This window comes from Tursiops truncatus, chromosome 6 (assembly GCF_011762595.2).
Source record: "Tursiops truncatus isolate mTurTru1 chromosome 6, mTurTru1.mat.Y, whole genome shotgun sequence".
Classification (NCBI taxonomy): Eukaryota; Metazoa; Chordata; class Mammalia; order Artiodactyla; family Delphinidae; genus Tursiops; species Tursiops truncatus.
In genome coordinates this window covers 6,034,870-6,056,520 of record NC_047039.1, presented here as the reverse complement: position 1 = coordinate 6,056,520, position 21,651 = coordinate 6,034,870, and the positions used below count along the sequence as shown (strand labels likewise).

General features: G+C 39.8%; 1 protein-coding gene across 1 annotated transcript in view; it reads right to left on the bottom strand.

Moving 5' to 3' along the window:
- The window catches only part of GALNTL6 (polypeptide N-acetylgalactosaminyltransferase like 6), a 1,145,577-nt gene that overhangs the window by 96,951 nt on the left and 1,026,975 nt on the right, over positions 1–21,651 (bottom strand). Inside the window, exon 7 of the mRNA XM_033857546.2 lies at positions 10,956–11,073. Coding sequence (XP_033713437.1) covers positions 10,956–11,073 — 118 coding nt within the window. The remainder of the gene's footprint in view (positions 1–10,955; positions 11,074–21,651) is intronic.

The window sequence follows — 21,651 nt, the reverse complement described above, 5'->3', positions numbered from 1 at the left end:
GTGGTACACAAGTCCTTGTATTATCTCTGCCTTTTGAGTGTAGGAAGGTGTGTGATTGTGATGGATTTCACATCTGTGATTTAGGTGAAGGTGACCTTATGACAAAGGTGAAGGGGTTTTGCAGATATAATTATGGTCCCAATTTAGTTGACTTTGAATTAATAAGAAGGGACGTTATCCTGGGAGGGTCCGACCTAACCAGTGAGTCCAAAAAGGGGACTCTGCCCTTCCTGAAGACAGAGGTGTAGGGATGTGAAGTCTGAGGAGATTCTCGCCTTGAAGAAGAAAGCTGCCTTGTTGCGAGAGGGCCGGGGAGGGGAACACAGGGCAAGGGCCCGAGCTGGGCTTCTGGTTACTGAAAGTCATGTCCAGACAACAGCCAGCAAGACAGTAGTGGCTCGGTCCCCGAACCACAGAGAGATGGGTTCTGCCTACAACCTGAGGGGGCTTGGAATCAGACCCTTCCCTGGCTGAGCCTCCAGGTAAGGATGGAGCTGGCCGAAAATTTGATTTCAGCCTTGTGAGATCTTAGCAGAGGCCCTGCAGAAAGATGCTGGATTGCAATCCAGAGGCTGTGGGAGAATTCTGGGTGGTTTTAAGCCACTAAGTTTGTGGTAATTTGTTATGTAGTAGTAGAAAACCAATATAGTTGGTTCAGATTTTTTCTTTTTGGAGGTCAGTTTTGTCATTTATATTTTGTTAAAAATCATCCATTTTCCCTATAATCTTAACTGCATTTGCATAAAATTGAGCAATTTCTTATGATCATTTAAATTTTGAAAATTCCTTTTTTTTCCCCATTTTTATACATTTTATTTTCTTGAAGTATAGTCAATTTGCAATGTTGTGTTAGTTTTAGGTTTATAGCACAGTGATTGTTATATATATATATATCTACTCTTTTTCAGATTCTTTTCCCTTATAGGTTATTGCAAAATATTGAATGTAGTTCCCTGTGCTATACAGTAGGTCCTTGTTTTTTAATCTATTTTATGTAGATTATTTTATGTGTATCTGTTAATCCCAAACTCCTAATTTATCTCTCCCTCACTTTCCCCTTTGGTAACCATACATTTGTTTTCTGTGTCTGTGGTTCTATTTCTGTTTTGTAAATAAGTTCATTTTTTTTTGTTGTTTTTTTAGATTCCACGTATAAGTGATATCATATGATATTTCCCTTTCACTGTCTGACTGACTTCACTTAGTATGATAATCTCTAGGTCCATTCAAGTTGCTACAGAAGACATTATTTCATTCTTTTTTATGGCTGAGTAGCATTCCATTGTGTGTGTGTGTGTGTGTGTGTGTGTGTGTGTGTGTGTGTGTGTGTATACATATATATAAACACCACATCTTCTTTATCCATTCATCTGTTGATGGACATTTAGATTGCTTCCGAGTTTGTGTATTCTTCTAATAAATGTCAATTAACTGTTTTCTAATTAATTTATCTGTCTCCATACCTAGCTATATCTCTTATTAATGATTTATCTTTGGCTCTAAAGAACTAGCTCTTGCACTACTAGTTTTAGGTTTTCTGAATCATTAAGTTTTCAAATGCATATTAATATTTCCTTAGCTTTATTTTATTTTTTATTTGCGAACTGGATATGGATGTTTAGTTTATTTTTATTCTTTTTTATGTTGATGTAAGAATTTAAGAGTCTGCCTTTTCTTCTGAGCACTGCTTCAGCTGTATCTCTTAGGTTTTGAAATATGTTATTTTAATTTAACTTTTTCCCTTAGGAATACTATGAGCTCCTTTATCCTCCATGTCATTCCACTCTACTACTTTTTAACTTTGCTCATTTTAATTTCACTTTGTTCCTTTTTCTCAATCTTATCTTTGTGTCCCTATATATTTTCAGAATATTCCTTCTCTTTTGTGTTGCTTTCAATGTGACCTTCATTTTGGTTTTCGTCTTCTTTTTCATTATATCCTGACTGCTGCTGTTTATTTTCTATCTTCTTCTCTTGTCTGTTAACATTTTTCCTAATCTCAGAAAGTTCAGCATTTCATACTGTTTTACAGAGTCAATGACTTCATTAACCTTTTAAAAGAACTTATAAAAAGGTATAGCAGCATGATTTTGGTGACCATTCCTGAGCCTTTCTTCCTTTTCTTTTGTAATTTTTTTTTTTTTTTTTTTGTGGTACGCAGACCTCTCACTGTTGTGGCCTCTTCCGTTGCGGAGCATAGGCTCCGGACGCGCAGGCTCAGCAGCCATGGCTCACGGGCCCAGCCGCTCTGCGGTGTGTGGGATCTTCCCGGACCGGGGCATGAACCCGTGTCCCCTGCATCGGCAGGCGGACTCTCAACCACTGCGCCACCAGGGAAGCCCTTTCTTGTAATATTTTAATATGCTATTTCCTTTAAAAAGTTATTATTTATCTTTGAGTAGGGTGCGTTCTTCTTACCAAGTACGGTAGGCATTCACCTTATGACACACAATTTAGTGCGTGAGTGAATTCTTTTGCCTTTATTTGTCTGCATCCAACAGGAATTGGCTGCTGTAGGGCTGCTTGTGAGCTTGAGTATCTTTCCTCCATCCTGCCTCATTAATAGCCTGCTTCCTGAAAATGTGGCGGGTCTGTATAAACCTCCTCAGACCTGTCCCCAGCCTTCCATGGATGCTTCTCTCTGGTGCCAGACTCAATCCAGAGAAGCTCTGGCCACCAGCAGTCACATCTGTTGCTACTGTTTCAAAAAAGTGATTGTTGATTTTTTTCCCTTAGGAGGTGCCAATTACTTTGGGGAAGTAAGATCTGCTGACTTCAAACGAGATTTGTAGCTGGGGTCATTCTGTCTTCCCGTGCCCCTGTTTTACCACCACTGTATTGATCTTACTGCATATGATAACGTTCCTTAGACACTGTGGTTGGGGGTAAGATATCTGAGAATTTTGTCAAGGGTAAAGTTAGGCTTTTCTTGTTTCTGCTTCATATTCTCCTTTTCTGTTTTGAGTGATCTCTAAGAACAGACCTTTCTTTTCCAGTTTAAAAGTGTAAATTGTATAACAATTGTAATTGTATAACATTCAATTGTTGAACTATAAATACACATGAAATTTTTTTGATAGCTTCATACTGTGTAGGGAAACTTTAAATTTAGCTAATTTAGTGGGTGTATTTTGATTTTCTAAGTACAAATAAATGAAATCCGTGTTTGTTCTTGAGAAGCTCTGTAATGAGGTTAAGCTCTAGACTATACAGTTTCCTGAGCTATAACAATTGTAAATTGATGGCTGTTATCTTGTTTGATTGAATAAAGAGCTGAGTGTTCGGTACTCAACAATTAGTCTCTATCATGTATATGCAATCCTTATTGAATAACCATTGCATTTTGAAGACAGTAAAAAGTTAAATTTTACATTAAATAATAACAAGAGTTGTCAGCCCTCATATTTAATAAAAATTCCCGTTGGGAAGAGCCTACATTTCTTTTTTTTTTTTTTTTTGCGGTACGCAGGCCTCTCACTGTTGTGGCCTCTCCCATTGCGGAGTAACAGGCTCCGGACGTGCAGGCTCAGCGGCCATGGCTCACAGGCCCAGCCGCTCTGCGGCATGTGGGATCTTCCCAGACCGGGGGACGAACCCGTGTCCCCTGCATTAGCAGGTGGACTCTCAACCACTGCGCCACCAGCGAAGCCCCCCTTTATTTCTTTTTAAAAGTGGTTTCAGAGAATGACAGTAGCCACTTGTGCATCAGGGCATAAAGTCTTCTACTTTTTCCGGCTAAGAGAAATTAGCCTAATGGTTTTGCGGGCGAACCCCAATTCTGCTCCTTGCTTTGGTATTAACTAGGTAATGGCCTGCCTTTGCAATTATGAAATCGAAATTATATTTTACCTTGCGTTAGTGTTGAATGGAATAACAAATTTAATTCTGTGACCTTTAGATGCTAAGTCATTACTTTCCCTTGTTAAAGGACCAAATAATAGTTATTACCACCATAGGAGGACTAGAATGGCCAGGACTTTGGGACACAGGGAGCTCCATGTAAAGATTTTGAAAGTCATAAAGGGGTACAAAATAAACGGATGCTGTCTAGTAAAATCTCAGGTATGTTTTAGTCTCTTTGAGCTGAAATGTTTATTTGTATGTGGCAGGATTAAAACTTAAGTATTCCCTTTGTTCACTGTGTTTTCCATCTTCTATTCTTCCTTGGGGAGCATTTTCTTCCCTACCCCCAGCCACGTAGACGCCAAGATTCAAGGAAACCCCAGAGGCTTCTTGTAGGACTGATTTTTTTTTTTCAGTTTAGAGAGACTACACGAGATTGGGCTTGAGGGAAGGGAACAGAAGTGACCACTAGCAAACAGGAGTGGGAACTGGTCCGTAGGACCAGCGCACAAGAGTGGAAGAGACAGGAGAAAGGTCACCAAGGCTGCCCCCCTGCCCTGACTCATCCCTATAAGACCCTGGCCACTCAGCAACCTGGGTACCTGTAAGTCCCCTGGACAGAGGGCAGGAGACTGGGGCACCTGGGCAGGGATGAGGCCCAGAGGGGAGAGCCTCGCCCCAGACCTGAGCCCAATAAGCCGGGTGATTTGCCTCTGTGCAAAGTCAGCAATGCAGCTGCCTGTGCTACATGAGCTTTTCCTGCCACTTATGAGACTGAGAGTTTTCGACAGCAAGGTCTGAATCTCTATTCAATTTACTGTGTGAAACATCCCTGTCTAGTCTCTCTGTAAACGTATTGAATGGCATTTATATTATGGTGGATCTATGCCGAATACAGGCTACATCGAATACACCTAGAACTCCTGGCTCACAATTGTTAAGTTACGTGTGTATCTCAAAGGCAGTGCATTTCTTCCCAAAGGGGATTGTGCTAGTTTTTAAAAATTGTAATTATGTAATTTAATGAAATATCACTTGAATTGGTGAAATACTGTTATGAAAAGAATTGTTGTTCGTGTCAAAACTAAGTTGAGGAGTTTGAAAGATGGAGTTGTTTACAAATTGCTGTCAAATTAGATGTGAGCAAAGTAACACTAAAGGACTGGGTAAACCCATAAAAAACCGGAAGGATTCTATGACTGCGTGAACATAGCTTCCAAGTGTCTTTAGGTTCTCATTCCAATTTAGAGGAGCCCAAGCTGGGACTCATGATGGATACAATGTGGATGTGGTCCATGCATCTCTAGTTTATCCCAATCCGAGGACCCAAAGGCAGAAGGGACAGCTTTGGCCTCTCTTGCATTAGAAGATTGGTGAATAATGTCCATTTGTGTGTTAGACTTAAGAGGAGATTCTTAACGTAGGTTTTCTTGTGCTTTTCTGCTTTCATTGATGTTTATGTTTAATGGGTGAAATATTCATCTCAATTGTACTTGATCCGAAGAAGGCTTCTGCTGGGCTTCCTTTGCATTTTTCTGCGGAGTCTAGCTTGCACAGTACACGGACTCATGGTGAAGGTTCCTGATTAATATTTTAGAGGGGATGACTAAAATCTTCAGGAAAAATTTCATCAGAGTCTGTTTAGTTAAAATCTCTGCAATAAATAGGGACAGTGATGGATGTTTGTGTTTCCCTCTTTTCTGGGAAGGAAAGGAAAACACTACTTAAGTTGGTTTGGCAGTGTAGCTGGAGATGGTTAGCTGAGGCAGATGGTTGAGAGAAAGTTCCCTGGTTTATGATTCATATGCTAATCTGATTTGTGATTTGTGGGGTCCTTAGGAGTCACTGTGAACTTTTAGGAGGGGAAAATAAAGCGACTCAGGGAATAAATGAATAAAAAAATGGAGATCAGTTGAAAGAGGAGAGGGAGGGAGGCTGGTGAAGAGCTTCCTGAATATGTTCCTAAACTATTACTGTGAATATGGAAATAAAATATGTTCCAAACAATAGTGAGAAATTGGGATGAATTCTACTGGAGAGAATCTTTCTCACATTTATCTTGGAACCTCAAGAACTTAGCCCAGAGTTGGCACATTGTAATCGATAAATAAATGCCGGTTGAATGAGTTAGTGACTGGTAAGGGCTGAAAGACTGTGAGAGGTAAGTTAAAATTTCCTTACATGTCTGAACCGTAAGCTTAACACATGGGAAGGACGAGAGCACGTAACAAAGGTGGTTGCGTGGGGTGTTTCAATCCATTACGAGTGATTTCAGATAGGCCGTGGGGCTTCCAGACTTATTAGACTCGCTCTAGGACATATGGTGCTCAGATTCACGTCACCTGGAGCGCTGAAGGTTTCTGCACAGCTGAGGCTGGAGGTCACAAGCTCTCCCCAGACAAAAGATGGCCCAGGAAATATTGGACCAAGGTGGGACCGTGTTGTTACGCTCCTGGGCGTGGAAAAGGACAAACCAAATTTAATGCTCTTCTATGCAGATTTAAGTTTTATGTCTCATGCCAGAGGATTTTTGTGGAATAGAGTCCCTGGGCTTCATTCTAAATCATGTGGGTGACTAATTCGTGTTTATTGTTCACTTTTATTTTCTGGGAAGAGTTTTCTTCTGAAAATGCTAACATTTGGACTTTGATCTTTGGGGAATGGGTAAAAATGCACTGTGGGGCTTCCCTGGTGGCGCAGTGGTTGAGTCCGCCTGCTGATGCAGGGGACACGGGTTCGTGCCCCGGTCCGGGAAGATCCCACATGCGGAGCAGCTGGGCCCATGAGCCATGGCCGCTGAGCCTGTGCTCCGCAACGGGAGAGGCCACAACAGTGAGAGGCCTGCACATCGCAAAACAAAAACAAAAACAAAAAAACAACACACACACACAAAAAAAACACACTCTGGGCAATCAGAGATCCATAACGGTGTTAACACTGTTTCAGTAACTTAAGTGGCACACACCGTTTAAAGGAGGGTTGTCTCTCTCATGTAACACTCTGTAGTCTGTCTTGGTTTCCTCTTTGTTTCCAGATGCAGCTCCAAATTGAGTACCTGGAACCCTGCCTGGTGTAAATTAGATGCTCAGTAAAACTTGTTGAGTGACTGAGTGAATGGTGCTTTCTCCTTCCTGGCAGCTGGCTAACCTAGCAACGTTTGAGAGGCAGCTGGATAATTCTGGGCCACGTGACAATTCAGATTCATATTAAAAGAGGTTGAAGACTGGGCTCGGTGCAGAGAGATCATTTCTCTAGAGAGCCCTTTTCCTTGATGGACTCCTGAAAATTACGCTGTGTTGGTTTCTATGTGATGGCATGAAATCCACTCGCCTAGTCAGATGTTAGAAAAAGGAAGGCAAGATATTTACAGAGACAGGCAATTGAGGAGCCCTCTTAGCCAAATCCCGTCTGACCAAAAACTCAGCCCTTGATATAAAGCAGAGTTTTCTGGAAATATTTTCATTCAGCCATGGAATCTTGTCATAAACATCAGTGAAATGATTCTTTGGTTGAAATGCAAACAGCAAGCAAAGATGCCTGATAACAACCACAGACAGAAATCTTTTGAATTAGAGCTTCTAAGTTTCAGACTTGAAACAATTTCTATATTATGGTGTGAAATAGACTAGTAAATTCTCAGTTATCCGTACATACTCTCAAACATGAAGGGCTGACCAGTGTATATCTGACCGTGCTTTACAGTGTAAAATTAATCGCAATTTATGGACTGTGTCCCAAAATGCAGACATTCCATCTTTCTTTGACTTTTTAATACCTTTGAACACAGCTATTTGTGGACAGTTCTTTCAATTTCTCTCGTATGGAGAAAATTCTTCATCTTCCATGCAAATTCTACCTAATCCTGCTTGAGGGTGTCCCCCTCATGTTACAAATCCTAATAGGGAGGGACAGGAACCCCAAGGTCAGCACACAATAGCGGGAAGAACGGAGAGATGTGTCTGAAATGGGACCCTGTAAGATATAGCTGTTGCCAAAGGATCTGTCATTTCAATCAAACAACCTGGGGCAATTTAGTCCTGAACCTCTAGCTCTGTTGCCATGGTTTCTAGACAAAGACGACAGGGCTGCATTCCAATTATATCCTTCAGAATGACAGATAACTGAGAAAGAGAAAATGGGGTAATAAAATCTTAGGTCACCCCGAAGAGAAGCAATAGATACAAGTGACAGAGAAATGAGAGGTTCAAGTTTATATTGGTCTTAGAAAATACCTTTGTGATTTAGAATGCAAATGTCCATTCTGCAAACGCTCCAGCCTTCCCACAGTACTTTTATCCACACCCAGTTTATTATTCTAAGCCAGGTATCTCCTGCTTACTACAGATTTTCTTTTTCTGTTTTTTCTTATTAAACAATTTTTAAGAAAAATTGAAGTATAGTTGATTTACGGTGTTTTAGGTGATTCAGTTTTATATATATATGTATTTTCAGATTCTTTTCTAATATAGGTTATTGTAAGAAATTGAATATAGTTCCCTGTGCTATACAGTAGGTCCTTGTTGTTTATCTATCTTATATATAGTAGTGTGTATATGTTAATCCCAAATTCCGAATTTATCCCCCCTTACCCGTTCGGTAGTTTGTTTTCTATGTCTGTGAGTCTATTTCTGTTTCATAAATAAGTTCATTTGTGTCATATTTTAGATTCCACATATAAGTGATATCCTATGGTGTTTGCCTTTCTCTTTCTGACTGACTTCACTTAGTATGATGATCTCTGCGTTCATCCATGTTGCTGCAAATAGCATCATTTCATTCTTTTTTATGGCTGAGTAATATTCCATTATATATATGTACACATCTTCTTTATCCATTCATCTACTGATAGACATTTAGGTTATCTCCATGTCTTCGCTATTGTAAATAGTGCTGCTATGAATATAGGTGTCCGTTTATCTTTTCAAATTATAGTTTTGTTTGGATATATGCCCAGGAGGGGGATTGCTGGGTCATATGGAAACTCTATTTTTAGTTTTTTAAGGAACCTCCATACTGTTCTCCATAGGGGCTGCATCAATTTACATTCCCACCAACAGTGCAAGAGGATTCCCTTTTCTCCACACCCTCTCCAGCATTTATTATTTGTAGAATGCAGATATTCTTAATAGCATTTTAAAGTTAAAGAATTCGTGAATGAAGAGAATCTAACAAAAAAAAAATCTTGAACCATGAGAAGTAAAAAGCATTCTTTAACTTCTGATGATATTGCAAATAGAGCGATGCCTATTTTCCTTATTGCTGGAGTCAAATGCAATATTCTGTTTTTCCAGTGGAAGGTATTACTGTAAACTTGCACCCAACTTTGGCCCATATCTGATAATCAGTAGTATTTTGCCAGGGTCAGTACAAAGTTTGCTGCTATGCTCTTAGGGTATAATGAGGATACTCACCTCTGTTCAGTGAGAGGAACCGTTAGGTAGAGATCAAAAGGTTAACCGTGAACTCTGGAATGGTGTTGGTAGGTATGCCTTGAGTGAACAGACAATTTTAAGTTTCTATATTCTCTGCAGTTAAGTAGAGGTGGAGAATTTTAATCCCTAAGTGACACTGGGTAGTTTATTTAATCTTTAAAACTTAAAAAATTTAATCTAAAAATTTTAAAACTTTAAGTCTCAGTTTCTTCATCTATAAAATGGAATAATACCCACTTCTCTGAGTTGTGATTTTAAATTATATAAAGCACTTGGCCTAGCATCTGTACATCACATACCATTAAATAAATGGAGTAAATGTATGTATACAAAGTTTAAGAAAAAAGTAACGTAGATGTGAAATTAGGTGTGTTTCAGTGATGGTAAAAAAGAAAAGCACTAATTTAATAAATAGTATTTCAAGGCTTATTGCCAGCAGTGAGATGGAAAATTCTAGATGTCCTGAAGCCTGCAATCGTGTCTCCTGAGTTTCTCTTTGGAATATTTATTTTATGACACTTTGGGGACAACATACTGTTTCTGCTAACACATAGAATGTAGTTGTTACAGTTAAATAAAAACCAGTTTTGTCAATTTCTTTTATGCATAAATTCAAAAAGTTTAGCTGGATTATTAAGTTTGACTTTTACTATATTCAGGATGCACTTTATTTTCTTACCAAGAATTGATTTGATTTTATAACAGAGGTAATTTAGGAAAGCTGATTTATTTAGTGAGATTTCTGTATGATAAATCTTGCAAGAATCACTATATCTTCGATATGAATAATGACAATGATAAAGGAAAAAAAATCCTTTTGCACAGTTTATTTTGCTTTGGTTATCTGGTCTTCACGTGCTGTGGTAAAATTTTTTTCATTTACAAACCTTGAAATTTGATATTCTATCATATACTTGCATATATCCTATATGTATATATATAATATATGAATGTATATATATGTAATAAAGTATAATTTTTGTGAGTACTTATGGTCAAAACAAGTGGAAACCTGGGCAACTTCAGATAAAAATAAAAAACTCACTTGTTTTGGAATTATATAAAGAATAGCTTTAATTTGTCATTCATATTGTATTTATTTAATTTTTGTTTTATACTGGAGCATAGTTGATTAACAATGTTGTGTTAGTTTCAGGTGTACAGTAAAGTGATTCAGTTATACATATACAGGTATCTATTCTTTTTCAAATTCTTTTCCCATTTAGATTATTACAGAATTTAAAAGTACTCTTCTGTTATTGAAATTGTGGAATAGTGGTTACAAGCAAAAGGTGGAGTATTATTTCGAGAACAAACACAATGGGCAAACGCTCCAGTAATTCCATTTCTTTCACCTTCATGCCTCTGTCTGTATGTTCTAGGTGCCTGAGAAGGAATGCAGTACCAGCGGGGTGGCAGAAGTGCTGGCACACCACAGTTGCCCCCTGCAAGTGGGATTTTGAATTCTTTCTCATCTGTGTTTCTTTTATGGCATGACTACGTCTCACAGAAACATCAGAAGGAAGTAGCTTCTCTCATCCAAAAGCTGAGGTGGGAAAATGACATGTCTATTTTCATTGTTAATTTGCAACATAGGAGGTCACAAAACGAAATGACGCCATTCTATTAGAATGGTCAAAATGATGCCAACCTAGTGTGAGAAGGGTGCTGAGGGCTTACCTTGAAAGAGATTTCATATTGCTCTCCTCCCCAGATTTCCAAACCTGGGTCATAGCCCCCCAACTCCCAAAACCATTTGCGATCCACAGCAAAGAGACCTCCAGCCATAACGGGAGACCTGTGAAAGGAATAAAATAATCTTTAAACAGCTATGAACATCAGGGAACATGGCATTTTGCTTGGGGGAAAAAAAAAAGCAAACTTTAAGTCTCAGTGTTCACTGCAGGGGGCTTTTCAGTTCGGGTTTTCTGTGAGTGGACATGAGTTCACACTAGGTCTCTGATCGCTCCTGGAACCCCCTTGAGCTTTGAACTTCACAGTTCAGGCTCTAAAGCCACTAGTGCCCCGTGGAGCCACACAATGGCTCCATGTTTGTCATCAGAGAGAAGTACATGACGACCAGTGTCTGATATATTGGGAAAATCCATCAGTTCTATGGCTTTTCCTCAAAGAGATCTTATGCTATCAGACAGATGAAAGTATAGAAAACATGGTTGTAGACCATATCTTTGATTTAATCTCTCAGTATGTATTCAGCAAACACCTACTATTTCCAGGTCATGTCCATTTTACAGACTACGAGATTGTCAGAATAAAATAACCAACCAGCTATTAATGTGCCAAAGTTGGAATTTAAACTGGGTCTTTTCGCTTTAATTATGTACTTTTTAAGTCTACCTTCTAGTAAATATTCTTTTTGATCAAATACTGATTTTTAGACTTTCTGCTGTCGCTAGGATATATTGCAGTCATGTTGCTATGTAATGCTATAATTTATAATCATTGGACCCTGCCTTAAATTTTTTTGCAGTTCAAAGGCAGCTTTTGTGTTATTATTATTATTACTTTGGCCGCACGGCATGCAGGGATCTTACTTCTCCGAACCTGTTCCCCCTGCAGTGGAAGGGCAGAGTCTTAACCATTGGACCACCAGGGAAGTCCACTCTTGTGATTTTGAATGTTCACTATGTGTTGGGCTCTCGGCTGACAGCCTTGTCCAGTTGCCTTGATTAATCCTCACAGCAGCCCTGGGTATATCCTCCCTGTGTGCTACTGGGAGAAACAGGCAGAAAAAGGTAGGGCCCAGCGCCCAAGGGTGGCACCAGGATGCGGTGGTGCTGCGGCTGGACCAGGTCCCCTGATTTCAAAGCCTTTGAATTCTTTACTGCAACACCGTTTCTGTTTCAATGTTTAGGAGGTGAAGAGAGACAACTACAGAAATATGGACATAAAACAATTAGAGAACACCTGATGCAGACCAAGCAAATCTGTAAAAACACACTCGGTCAAGAGAGTTTTTGTGAGAGTTTTTTTGATTCCACAGGGCTTGGGCATAAGCAATCAGAAATAGGCAATCCTATTCGATCTGAACCACAAATAGAAAGATCTTAAGTCCTACCAATATATTCTCATTTGATTGTGTAAAGCATGAGACCAGAGTGCAACCGAACTTCCACTGTGCAGAATGAATCTCCCAACTAGAATTATCGTAGATATAGAACTAGTATAAATATCCGGCAAGAGAAAGTTCTAGATGGATTTTTTTAATTGTAAATAATTTGTTGGGAACACAATATCTTGTTTTCTTTTTTTTTTTTTTAACATCTTCATTGGAGTATAATTGCTTTACAATGGTATGTTAGTTTCAGCTTCACAACAAAATGAATCAGTTATATATATACATATATTCCCATATCTCTTCCCGCTTGCGTCTCCCTCCCTCCCCCTCCCTATCCCACCCCTCCAGGCGGTCACAAAGCACCGAGCTGATCTCCCTGTGCTATGCGGCTGCTTCCCACTAGCTATCTACCTTACGTTTGGTAGTGTATATATGTCCATGCCTCTTTATCGCTTTGTCACCGTTTACCCTTCCCCCTCCCCATAGCCTCAAGTCCATTCTCTACTAAGTCTGTGTCTTTATTCCTGTTTCACCCCTAGGTTTTTCATGTCATTTTTTTTTTAAAATTCCATATATATGTGTTAGCATACGGTATTTGTCTCTCTCTTTCTGACTTACTTCACTCTGTATGACAGACTCTAGGTCTATCCACCTCATTACAAATAGCTCAATTTCGTCTCTTTTTATGGCTGAGTAATATTCCATTGTATATATGTGCCACATCTTCTTTATCCATTCATCCGATGATGGACACTTAGGTTGTTTCCATCTCTGGGCTATTGTAAATAGAGCTGCAATGAACATTTTGGTACATGACTCTTTTTGAATTATGGTTTTCTCAGGGCATATGCCCAGTAGTGGGATTGCTGGGTCATATGGTAGTTCTATTTGTAGCTTTTTAAGGAACCTCCATACTGTTCTCCACAGTGGCTGTATCAATTTACATTCCCACCAACAGTGTAAGAGGGTTCCCTTTTCTCCACACCCTCTCCAGCATTTATTGTTTCTAGATTTTTTGATGATGGCCATTCTGACTGGTGTGAGATGATATCTCATTGTAGTTTTGATTTGCATTTCTCTAATGATTAGTGATGTTGAGCATTCTTTCATGTGTTTGTTGGCACTCTGTATATCTTCTTTGGAGAAATGTCTATTTAGGTCTTCTGCCCATTTTTGGATTGGGTTGTTTGTTTTTTGTTATTAAGCTGCATGAGCTGCTTATAAATTTTGGAGATTAATCCTTTGTCGGTTGCTTCATTTGCAAATAATTTCTCCCATTGTGAGGGTCATCTTTTGGTCTTCTTTATGGTTTCCTTTGCTGCGCAAAAGCTTTTAAGTTTCATTAGGTCCCATTTGTTTACTTTTGTTTTTATTTCCATTTCTCTAGGAGGTGGGTCAAAAAGGACCTTGCTGTGATTTATGTCATAGAGTGTTCTGCCTATGTTTTCCTCGAAGAGTTTGATAGTTTCTGGCCTTACATTTAGGTCTTTAATCCATTTTGAGCTTATTTTTGTGTATGGTGTTAGGGAGTGATCTAATCTCACACTTTTACATGTAGCTGTCCAGTTTTCCCAGCACCACTTATTGAATAGGCTGTCCTTTCTCCACTGTACATTTCTGCCTCCTTTGTCAAAGATAAGGTGACCATATGTGCGTGGGTTTATCTCTGGGCTTTCTATCCTGTTCCATTGATCTATCTTTCTGTTTTTGTGCCAGTACCATACCGTCTTGATAACTGTAGCTTTGTAGTATAGTCTGAAGTCAGGGAGCCTGATTCCTCCAGTTCCTTCTTTCGTTCTCAAGATTGCTTTGGCTATTCGGGGTCTTTTGTGTTTCCATACAAATTGCAAAATTTTTTGTTCTAGTTCTGTGAAAAATGCCAGTGGTAGTTTGATAGGGATTGCATTGAATCTATAGATTGCTTTGGGTAGTAGAGTCATTTTCACAATGTTGATTCTTCCAATCCAAGAACATGGTATGTCTCTCCATCTATTTGTATCATCTTTAATTTCTTTCATCAGTGTCTTATAATTTTCTGCATACAGATCTTTAGTCTCCTTAGGTAGGTTTATTCCTAGATATTTTATTCTTTTTGTTGCAATGGTAAATGGGAGTGTTTTCTTGATTTCACTTTCAGATTTTTCATCATTAGTATATAGGAATGCCAGAGATTTCTGTGCATTAATTTTGTATCCTGCCACTTTACCAAATTCATTGATTAGCTCTAGTAGTTTTCTGGTAGCATCTTTAGGGTTCTCTATGTATAGGATCATGTCATCTGCAAACAGTGACAGCTTTACTTCTTCTTTTCCGATTTGGATTCCTTTTATTTCCTTTTCTTCTCTGATTGCTGTGGCTAAAACTTCCAAAACTATGTTGAATAAGAGTGGTGAGAGTGGGCAACCTTGTCTTGTTCCTGATCTTAGTGGAAATGCTTTCAATTTTTCACCATTGAGGATGATGTTTGCTGTGGGCTTGTCATATATGGCCTTTATTATGTTGAGGAAAGTTCCCTCTATGCCTACTTTCTGCAGGGTTTTTATCATAAATGGGTGTTGAATTTTGTCAAAAGCTTTCTCTGCATCTATTGAGATGATCATACGGTTTTTCTCCTTCAGTTTGTTAATATGGTTTATCACACTGATAGATTTGCGTATATTGAAGAATCCTTGCATTCCTGGAATAAACCCCACTTGATCATGGTGTATGATCCTTTTAATGTGCTGTTGGATTCTGTTTGCTAGTATTTTGTTGAGGATTTTTGCATCTATGTTCATCAGTGATATTGGCCTGTAGTTTTCTTTCTTTGTGACATCCTTGTCTGGTTTTGGTATCAAGGTGATGGTGGCCTCGTAGAAGGAGTTTGGGAGTGTTCCTCCCTCTGCTATATTTTGGAAGAGTTTGAGAAGGATAGGTGTTAGCTCATCTCTAAATGTTTGATAGAATTCGCCTGTGAAGCCATCTGGTCCTGGGCTTTTCTTTGTTGGAAGATTTTTAATCACAGTTTCAATTTCAGTGCTTGTGATTGGTCTGTTCATATTTTCTATTTCTTCCTGATTCAGTCTTGGCAGGTTGTGCATTTCTAAGAATTTGTCCATTTCTTCCAGATTGTCCATTTTATTGGCATAGAGTTGCTTGTAGTAATCTCTCATGATCTCTTTTATTTCTGCAGTGTCAGTTGTTACCTCTCCTTTTTCATTTCTAATTCTATTGATTTGAGTCTTCTCCCTTTTTTTCTTGATGAGTCTGGCTAGTGGTTTATCTATTTTGTTTATCTTCTCAAAGAACCAGCTTTTAGTTTTATTGATCTTTGCTATTGTTTTCTTCATTTCTTTTTCATTTATTTCTGATCTGAGTTTTATGATTTCTTTCCTTCTGCTAGCTTTGGGGTTTTTTTGTTCTTCTTTCTCTAATTGCTTGAGGTGCAAGGTTAGGTTGTTTATTCGAGATGTTTCCTGCTTCTTAAGGTGGGCTTGTATTGCTGTAAACTTCCCCCTTAGAACTGCTTTTGCTGCATCCCACAGGTTTTGGGTCGTTGTGTCTCCATTGTCATTTGTTTCTAGGTATTTTTTGATTTCCTCTTTGATTTCTTCAGTGATCACTTCATTATTAAGTAGTGTATTGTTTAGCCTCCATGTGTTTGTATTTTTTACAGATCTTTTCCTGTAATTGATATCTAGTCTCATGGCGTTGTGGTCAGAAAAGATACTTGATACAATTTCAATTTTCTTAAATTTACCAAGGCTTGATTTGTGACCCAAGATATGATCTATCCTGGAGAATGTTCCATGAGCACTTGAGAAAAATGTGTATTCTGTTGTTTTTGGATGGAATGTCCTATAAATATCAATTAACTCCATCTTGTTTAATGTATCATTTAAAGCTTGTGTTTCCTTATTTATTTTCATTTTGGATGATCTGTCCATTGGTGAAAGTGGGGTGTTAAAGTCCCCTACTATGAATGTGTTACTGTCGATTTCCCCTTTTATGGTTGTCAGTATTTGCCTTATGTATTGAGGTGCACCTATGTTGGGTGCATAAATATTTACAATTGTTATATCTTCGTCTTGGATCGATCCCTTGATCATTATGTAGTGTCCTTCTTTGTCTCTTCTAATAGTCTTTGTTTTAAAGTCTATTTTGTCTGATATGAGAATTGCTACTCCAGCTTTCTTCTGGTTTCCATTTGCATGAAAAACCTTTTTCCATCCCCTTACTTTCAGTCTGTATGTGTCTCTAGGTCTGAAGTGGGTCTCTTGTAGACAGCAAATATATGGGTCTTGTTTTTGTATCCATTCAGCCAATCTGTGTGTTTTGGTCGGAGCATTTAGTCCATTTACATTTAAGGTAATTATCGATATGTGTGTTCCTATTCCCATTTTCTTAATTGTTTTGGGTTCGTTATTGTAGGTCCTTTTCTTCTTTTATGTTTCTTGCCTAGAGAAGTTCCTTTAGCAGTTGTTGTAGAGCTGGTTTGGTGGTGCTGAACTCTCTCAGCTTTTGCTTGTCTGTAAAGGTTTTAATTTCTCCATCAAATCTGAATGAGATCCTTGCTGGGTAGAGTAATCTTGGTTGCAGGTTTTTCTCCTTCAACACTTTCAATATGTCCTGCCACTCCCTTCTGGCTTGCAGAGTTTCTGCTGAAAGATCAGCTGTTAACCTTATGGGGATTCCCTTGTGTGTTATTTGTTGTTTTTCCCTTGCTGCTTTTAATATGTTTTCTTTGTATTTAATTTTTGACAGTTTGATTAATATGTGTCTTGGCGTATTTCTCCTTGGATTTATCCTGTATGGGACTCTCTATGCTTCCTGGACTTGATTAACTATTTCCTTTCCCATATTAGGGAAGTTTTCAACTATAATCTCTTCAAATATTTTCTCAGTCCCTTTCTTTTTCTCTTCTTCTTCTGGAACCCCTATAATTCGAATGTTGGTGCGTTTAATGTTGTCCCAGAGGTCTCTGAGACTGTCCTCAGTTCTTTTCATTCTTTTTTCTTTATTCTGCTCTGCAGTAGTTATTTTCACTATTTTATCTTCCAGGTCACTTATCCGTTCTTCTGCCTCAGTTATTCTGCTATTGATCCCATCTAGAGTACTTTTAATTTCATTTATTGTGTTGTTCATCGTTGCTTGTTTCATCTTTAGTTCTTCTAGGTCCTTGTTAACTGATTCTTGCAATTTGTCCATTCTATTGTGCATTCTATCTCCAAGATTTCGGATCAACCTTACTATCATTATTCTGAATTCTCTTTCAGGTAGACTGCCTATTTCCTCTTCATTTGTTAGGTCTGGTGGGTTTTTATCTTGCTCCTTCATCTGCTGTGTGTTTTTCTGTCTTTTCATTTTGCTTATCTTACTGTGTTTGGGGTCTCCTTTTTTGCAGGCTGAAGGTTCGTAGTTCCTGTTATTTTTTGTGTCTGTCCCCAGTGGCTAAGGTTGGTTCAGTGGGTTGTGTAGGCTTCCTGGTGGAGGGGACTAGTGCCTGTGTTCTGGTGGATGAGGCTGGATCTTGTCTTTCTGGTGGGCAGGTCCACGTCTGGTGGTGTGTTTTGGGGCGTCTGTAGACTTATTATGATTTTGGGCAGCCTCTCTGCTAATGGGTGGGGTTGTGTTCCTGTCTTGCTAGTTGTTTGGCATAGGATGTCCAGCACTGTAGCTTGCAGTGAAGCTGGGTGCTGGCATTGAGATGGAGATCTCTTGGAGATTTTTGCTGTTTGATATTATGTGCAGCTGGGAGGCCTCTTGTGGACCAGTGTCCTGAAGTTGGCTCTCCCACCTCAGAGGCACAGCACTGACTCCTGGCTGCAGCACCAAGAGCCTTTCATCCACAGGGCTCCTTAATTTGGGATGATTCGTTGTCTATTCAGGTATTCCACAGATGCAGGGTATATCAAGTTGATTGTGGAGCTTTAATCCGCTGCTTCTGAGGCTGCTGGGAGAGATTTCCCTTTCTCTTCTTTGTTCTCACAGCTCCCAGGGGCTCAGCTTTGGATTTGGCCCCGCCTGTGCGTGTAGGTCGCCGGAGGGCGTCTGTTCTTTGCTCAGACAGGACGGGGTTAAAGGAGCCGCTGATTCGGAGGCTCTGGCTCACCCAGGCCGGTGGGTAGGGAGGGTCACGGAGTGCGGGGCGGGCCTGCGGCGTCAGAGGCCGGCGTGACGTTGCAGCCTGAGGCGCGCCGTGCGTTCTCCCGGGGGAGCCGTCCCTGGATCGCGGGACCCTGGCAGTGGCGGGCTGCACAGGCTCCCCGGAAGGGCGTGTGGCTAGTGACCTGTGTTCGCACACAGGCCTCCTGGCGGCGGCAGCAGCGGCCTTAGCGTCCCATGTCCGTCTCTGGGCTCCGCACTCCCAGCCGCGGCTTGCGCCCGTCCCTGGAGCTCTCTCAAGCAGCGCTCTCAATCCCCTCCCCTCGTGCACCAGGAAACAAAGAGGGACGTAAAAGTCTCTTGCCTCTTCGGCAGGTCCAGACCCCTCCCCGGACTCTCTCCCGGCCAGCCGCGGCGCACCAACGCCCTGCAGGCTGTGTTCACGCCGCCAACCTCAGTCCTCTCCCGGCGCTCCGACAAAAGCCGGAGCCTCAGCTCCCAGTCCCGCCTGCCCCGGCGGGCGAGCAGACAAGCCTCTCGGCTGGTGAGTGCCGGTCGGCCCGATCCTCTGCGCTGGAATCTGTCCGCTTTGCCCTCCGCACCCCTGTTGCTGTGCTCTCCTCCGCGGCTCCCAAGCTCCCCCACTCCGCCTCCCGAAGTCTCCACCCGCGAAGGGGCTTCCTAGTGTGTGGACACTTTTCCTCCTTCACAGCTCTCTCCCGCTGGTGCAGGACCCGTCCCTATCCTTTTGTCTCTGTTTAGTTTTTTCTTTTGCCCTAACCAGGTACGTGGGGGGTTCCTTGCCTTTTGGGAGGTCTGAGGTCTTAATATCTTGTTTTCTTAATGAGTTTATAAAAAACTCACCATGGAGTATATTTTTAGTTAATTTGAGGCATAATAAAACAAATTCAAACAGGCCTCTTGACCTTCATTGATGTTTTTGCCAAGCTCCAGATAAATGAGTGCTTCCTGTTTTGACTAGTGTGAATGGCTGGTAAGAAACAAACTTTTTATTTGTTCGTGTATTTACTTATATTTGTCCATTAATCTTTTGAACACCGTAATTGAGGTATAGTTGACATACGATGAAATGCAAATATTTTAAGTGGACAATCTGATAGATTTTGACTTATGAATATCCCTGTGCAGCAGTCACCATATTCAAGAGAAAGGAACACATCTATCACCCCAACAAAGTTTCCTCATTGTAATCTCTCCCTCCTGACCCTCTCCTCATTCCCTTCCGCTTGGACATCACTGATCTCTGTCACTACAGATTAGTTTGCATTGTCTAGAATTCTCTATAAATGGAATCATACAGTATGTGTTCTTCTTTGGGAGGGTCTGGCTTCTTTCATTCAGCATCATTATTCCGAGACTCACCCTTGTTGCAGCATGTGTTAACAGTTTCTTCCTTTTTTATTGCTGAGTAGTATTCCATTTGCATGACTATACAACAGTTTGATTATCCATTCACCCACTGATGAACATTTGGTTTGTTTCCAGTTTGAGGTTATTACAAATAAAGCTGCTATGAGTTTTGTGTACTAATCTCTGTGTGGACATATGCTTTCATTTCTCTTGAGGAAATGCCTAGGAGTGGAATGACTAAATCATATGGTAGGTGTGGGCTTAAACTTTTAAGAAACTGCAAAACTCTTTGCCAGAAAGGTTGTAACTTTATATTTCCGCCAGCAGTGTTTGAATTCCAACTGCTACCCATGCTCAAATACTCGATATGGGCAGTCTTTTGAAGTTTAGTCACTATATCAGCGGCATAGCGGTATTTATTGTGGTTTTATTTTGCATTTCCATAACAATTAATGATGTTGAGCGTATTTATGTTATTTCTCTCTTTTTTCCTAGTCAGTCTGGCTAGAGGTTTATCAATATTATTGATCTGCTTAAGGAATTAGCTTTTGGTTATATTGATTTTCTCTATTGTTTTTCAGTTTTATATTTCACTGATTTCTCCTTGGTCTTTATTAGTTTAATTATTCTACTTACTTTGTGTTTCATTTTCTCTTCTTTTTCTGGTTACTTAGGGTGGAAGCTGATATTATTGATTTGAGACTTTTTTTTCCTAATATAGCTATTTAGTACTATAAATCTCCCTCAAGTACTGCTTTAGCAGAATCCTGTGAAAAATATGTGGTGTTCTCATCTTCATTATGTTCAAAATACTCCCAGTTTTCCCTTTTGTTTTCTTTTTGTGACCTATGGGTTATATAAAAATGTGTAATTTAATTTCCAGCTATTTGGGAATTTTTGGAGATCTTTCTGTTATCGATTTTCATGTAATTCCATTGTGGTCAGAGAATACACTTTGTATGACTTAAATTCTTTTAAATTTATTGGGTTTTTTTTTTTTTTTTTTTTTTTCGGTACGCGGGCCTCTCACTGTTGTGGCCTCTCCCGTTGCAGAGCACAGGCTCCGGACGCACAGGCTCAGCGGCCATGGCTCATGGGCCCAGCCACTCTGTGGCATGCGGGGCACGAACCCGTGTCCCCTGCATCGGCAGGCGGACTCTCAACCACTGCGCCACCAGGGAAGCCCCAATTGGGATTTTTTAATGGCTCAGAATGTGGTCTATCAGAATGTATTCTGTTGCCATTGAGTAGAGCGGTCCATATATTGATTAGGTCAAGTCGGTTGATAGTGTTGTTCTATTCTTCTATATTCTTATTGATTTTGTGTCTCCTCATTGTATCAATTACTGAGAGGGATATTGAAATCTATGACTATAATTCTGGATTTGTTTATTTCTTTTTGCTGTTCTATCAGTTTTTTGCTTCATGCATTTTGTAGCTCTGTTAAATGCATAAATGTTTATGAATGTTATGTGCTCTTGATGAATTGACCTCATTCTCATTACAAAATGACTTTTATCATCTCTGGTAATAGTCTTTGCTCAGACATTGATTTTGCTTGGCTATTAATATAGCCGTTTCAGCTTTCTTTAGATTTGTACTATCTGAACACTACTATTTATACATTTTATATCTTTTTACTTTACTTTTTAAACTATTTGTGTCTGTATTTAAAGTCGTTTTCTTGTGGGCTGCTTATAGTTGCATCTTGCTGTTAAAAATCTCTGCCTTTCATTGGGTTGTTGAGATCACTGTTCTTTTTTTTTTCTAATAGATGTATTGGAATATAATTGCTTCACAGTACTGTGTTAGTTTCTGTTGTGCAACAAAGTGAATCAGCCA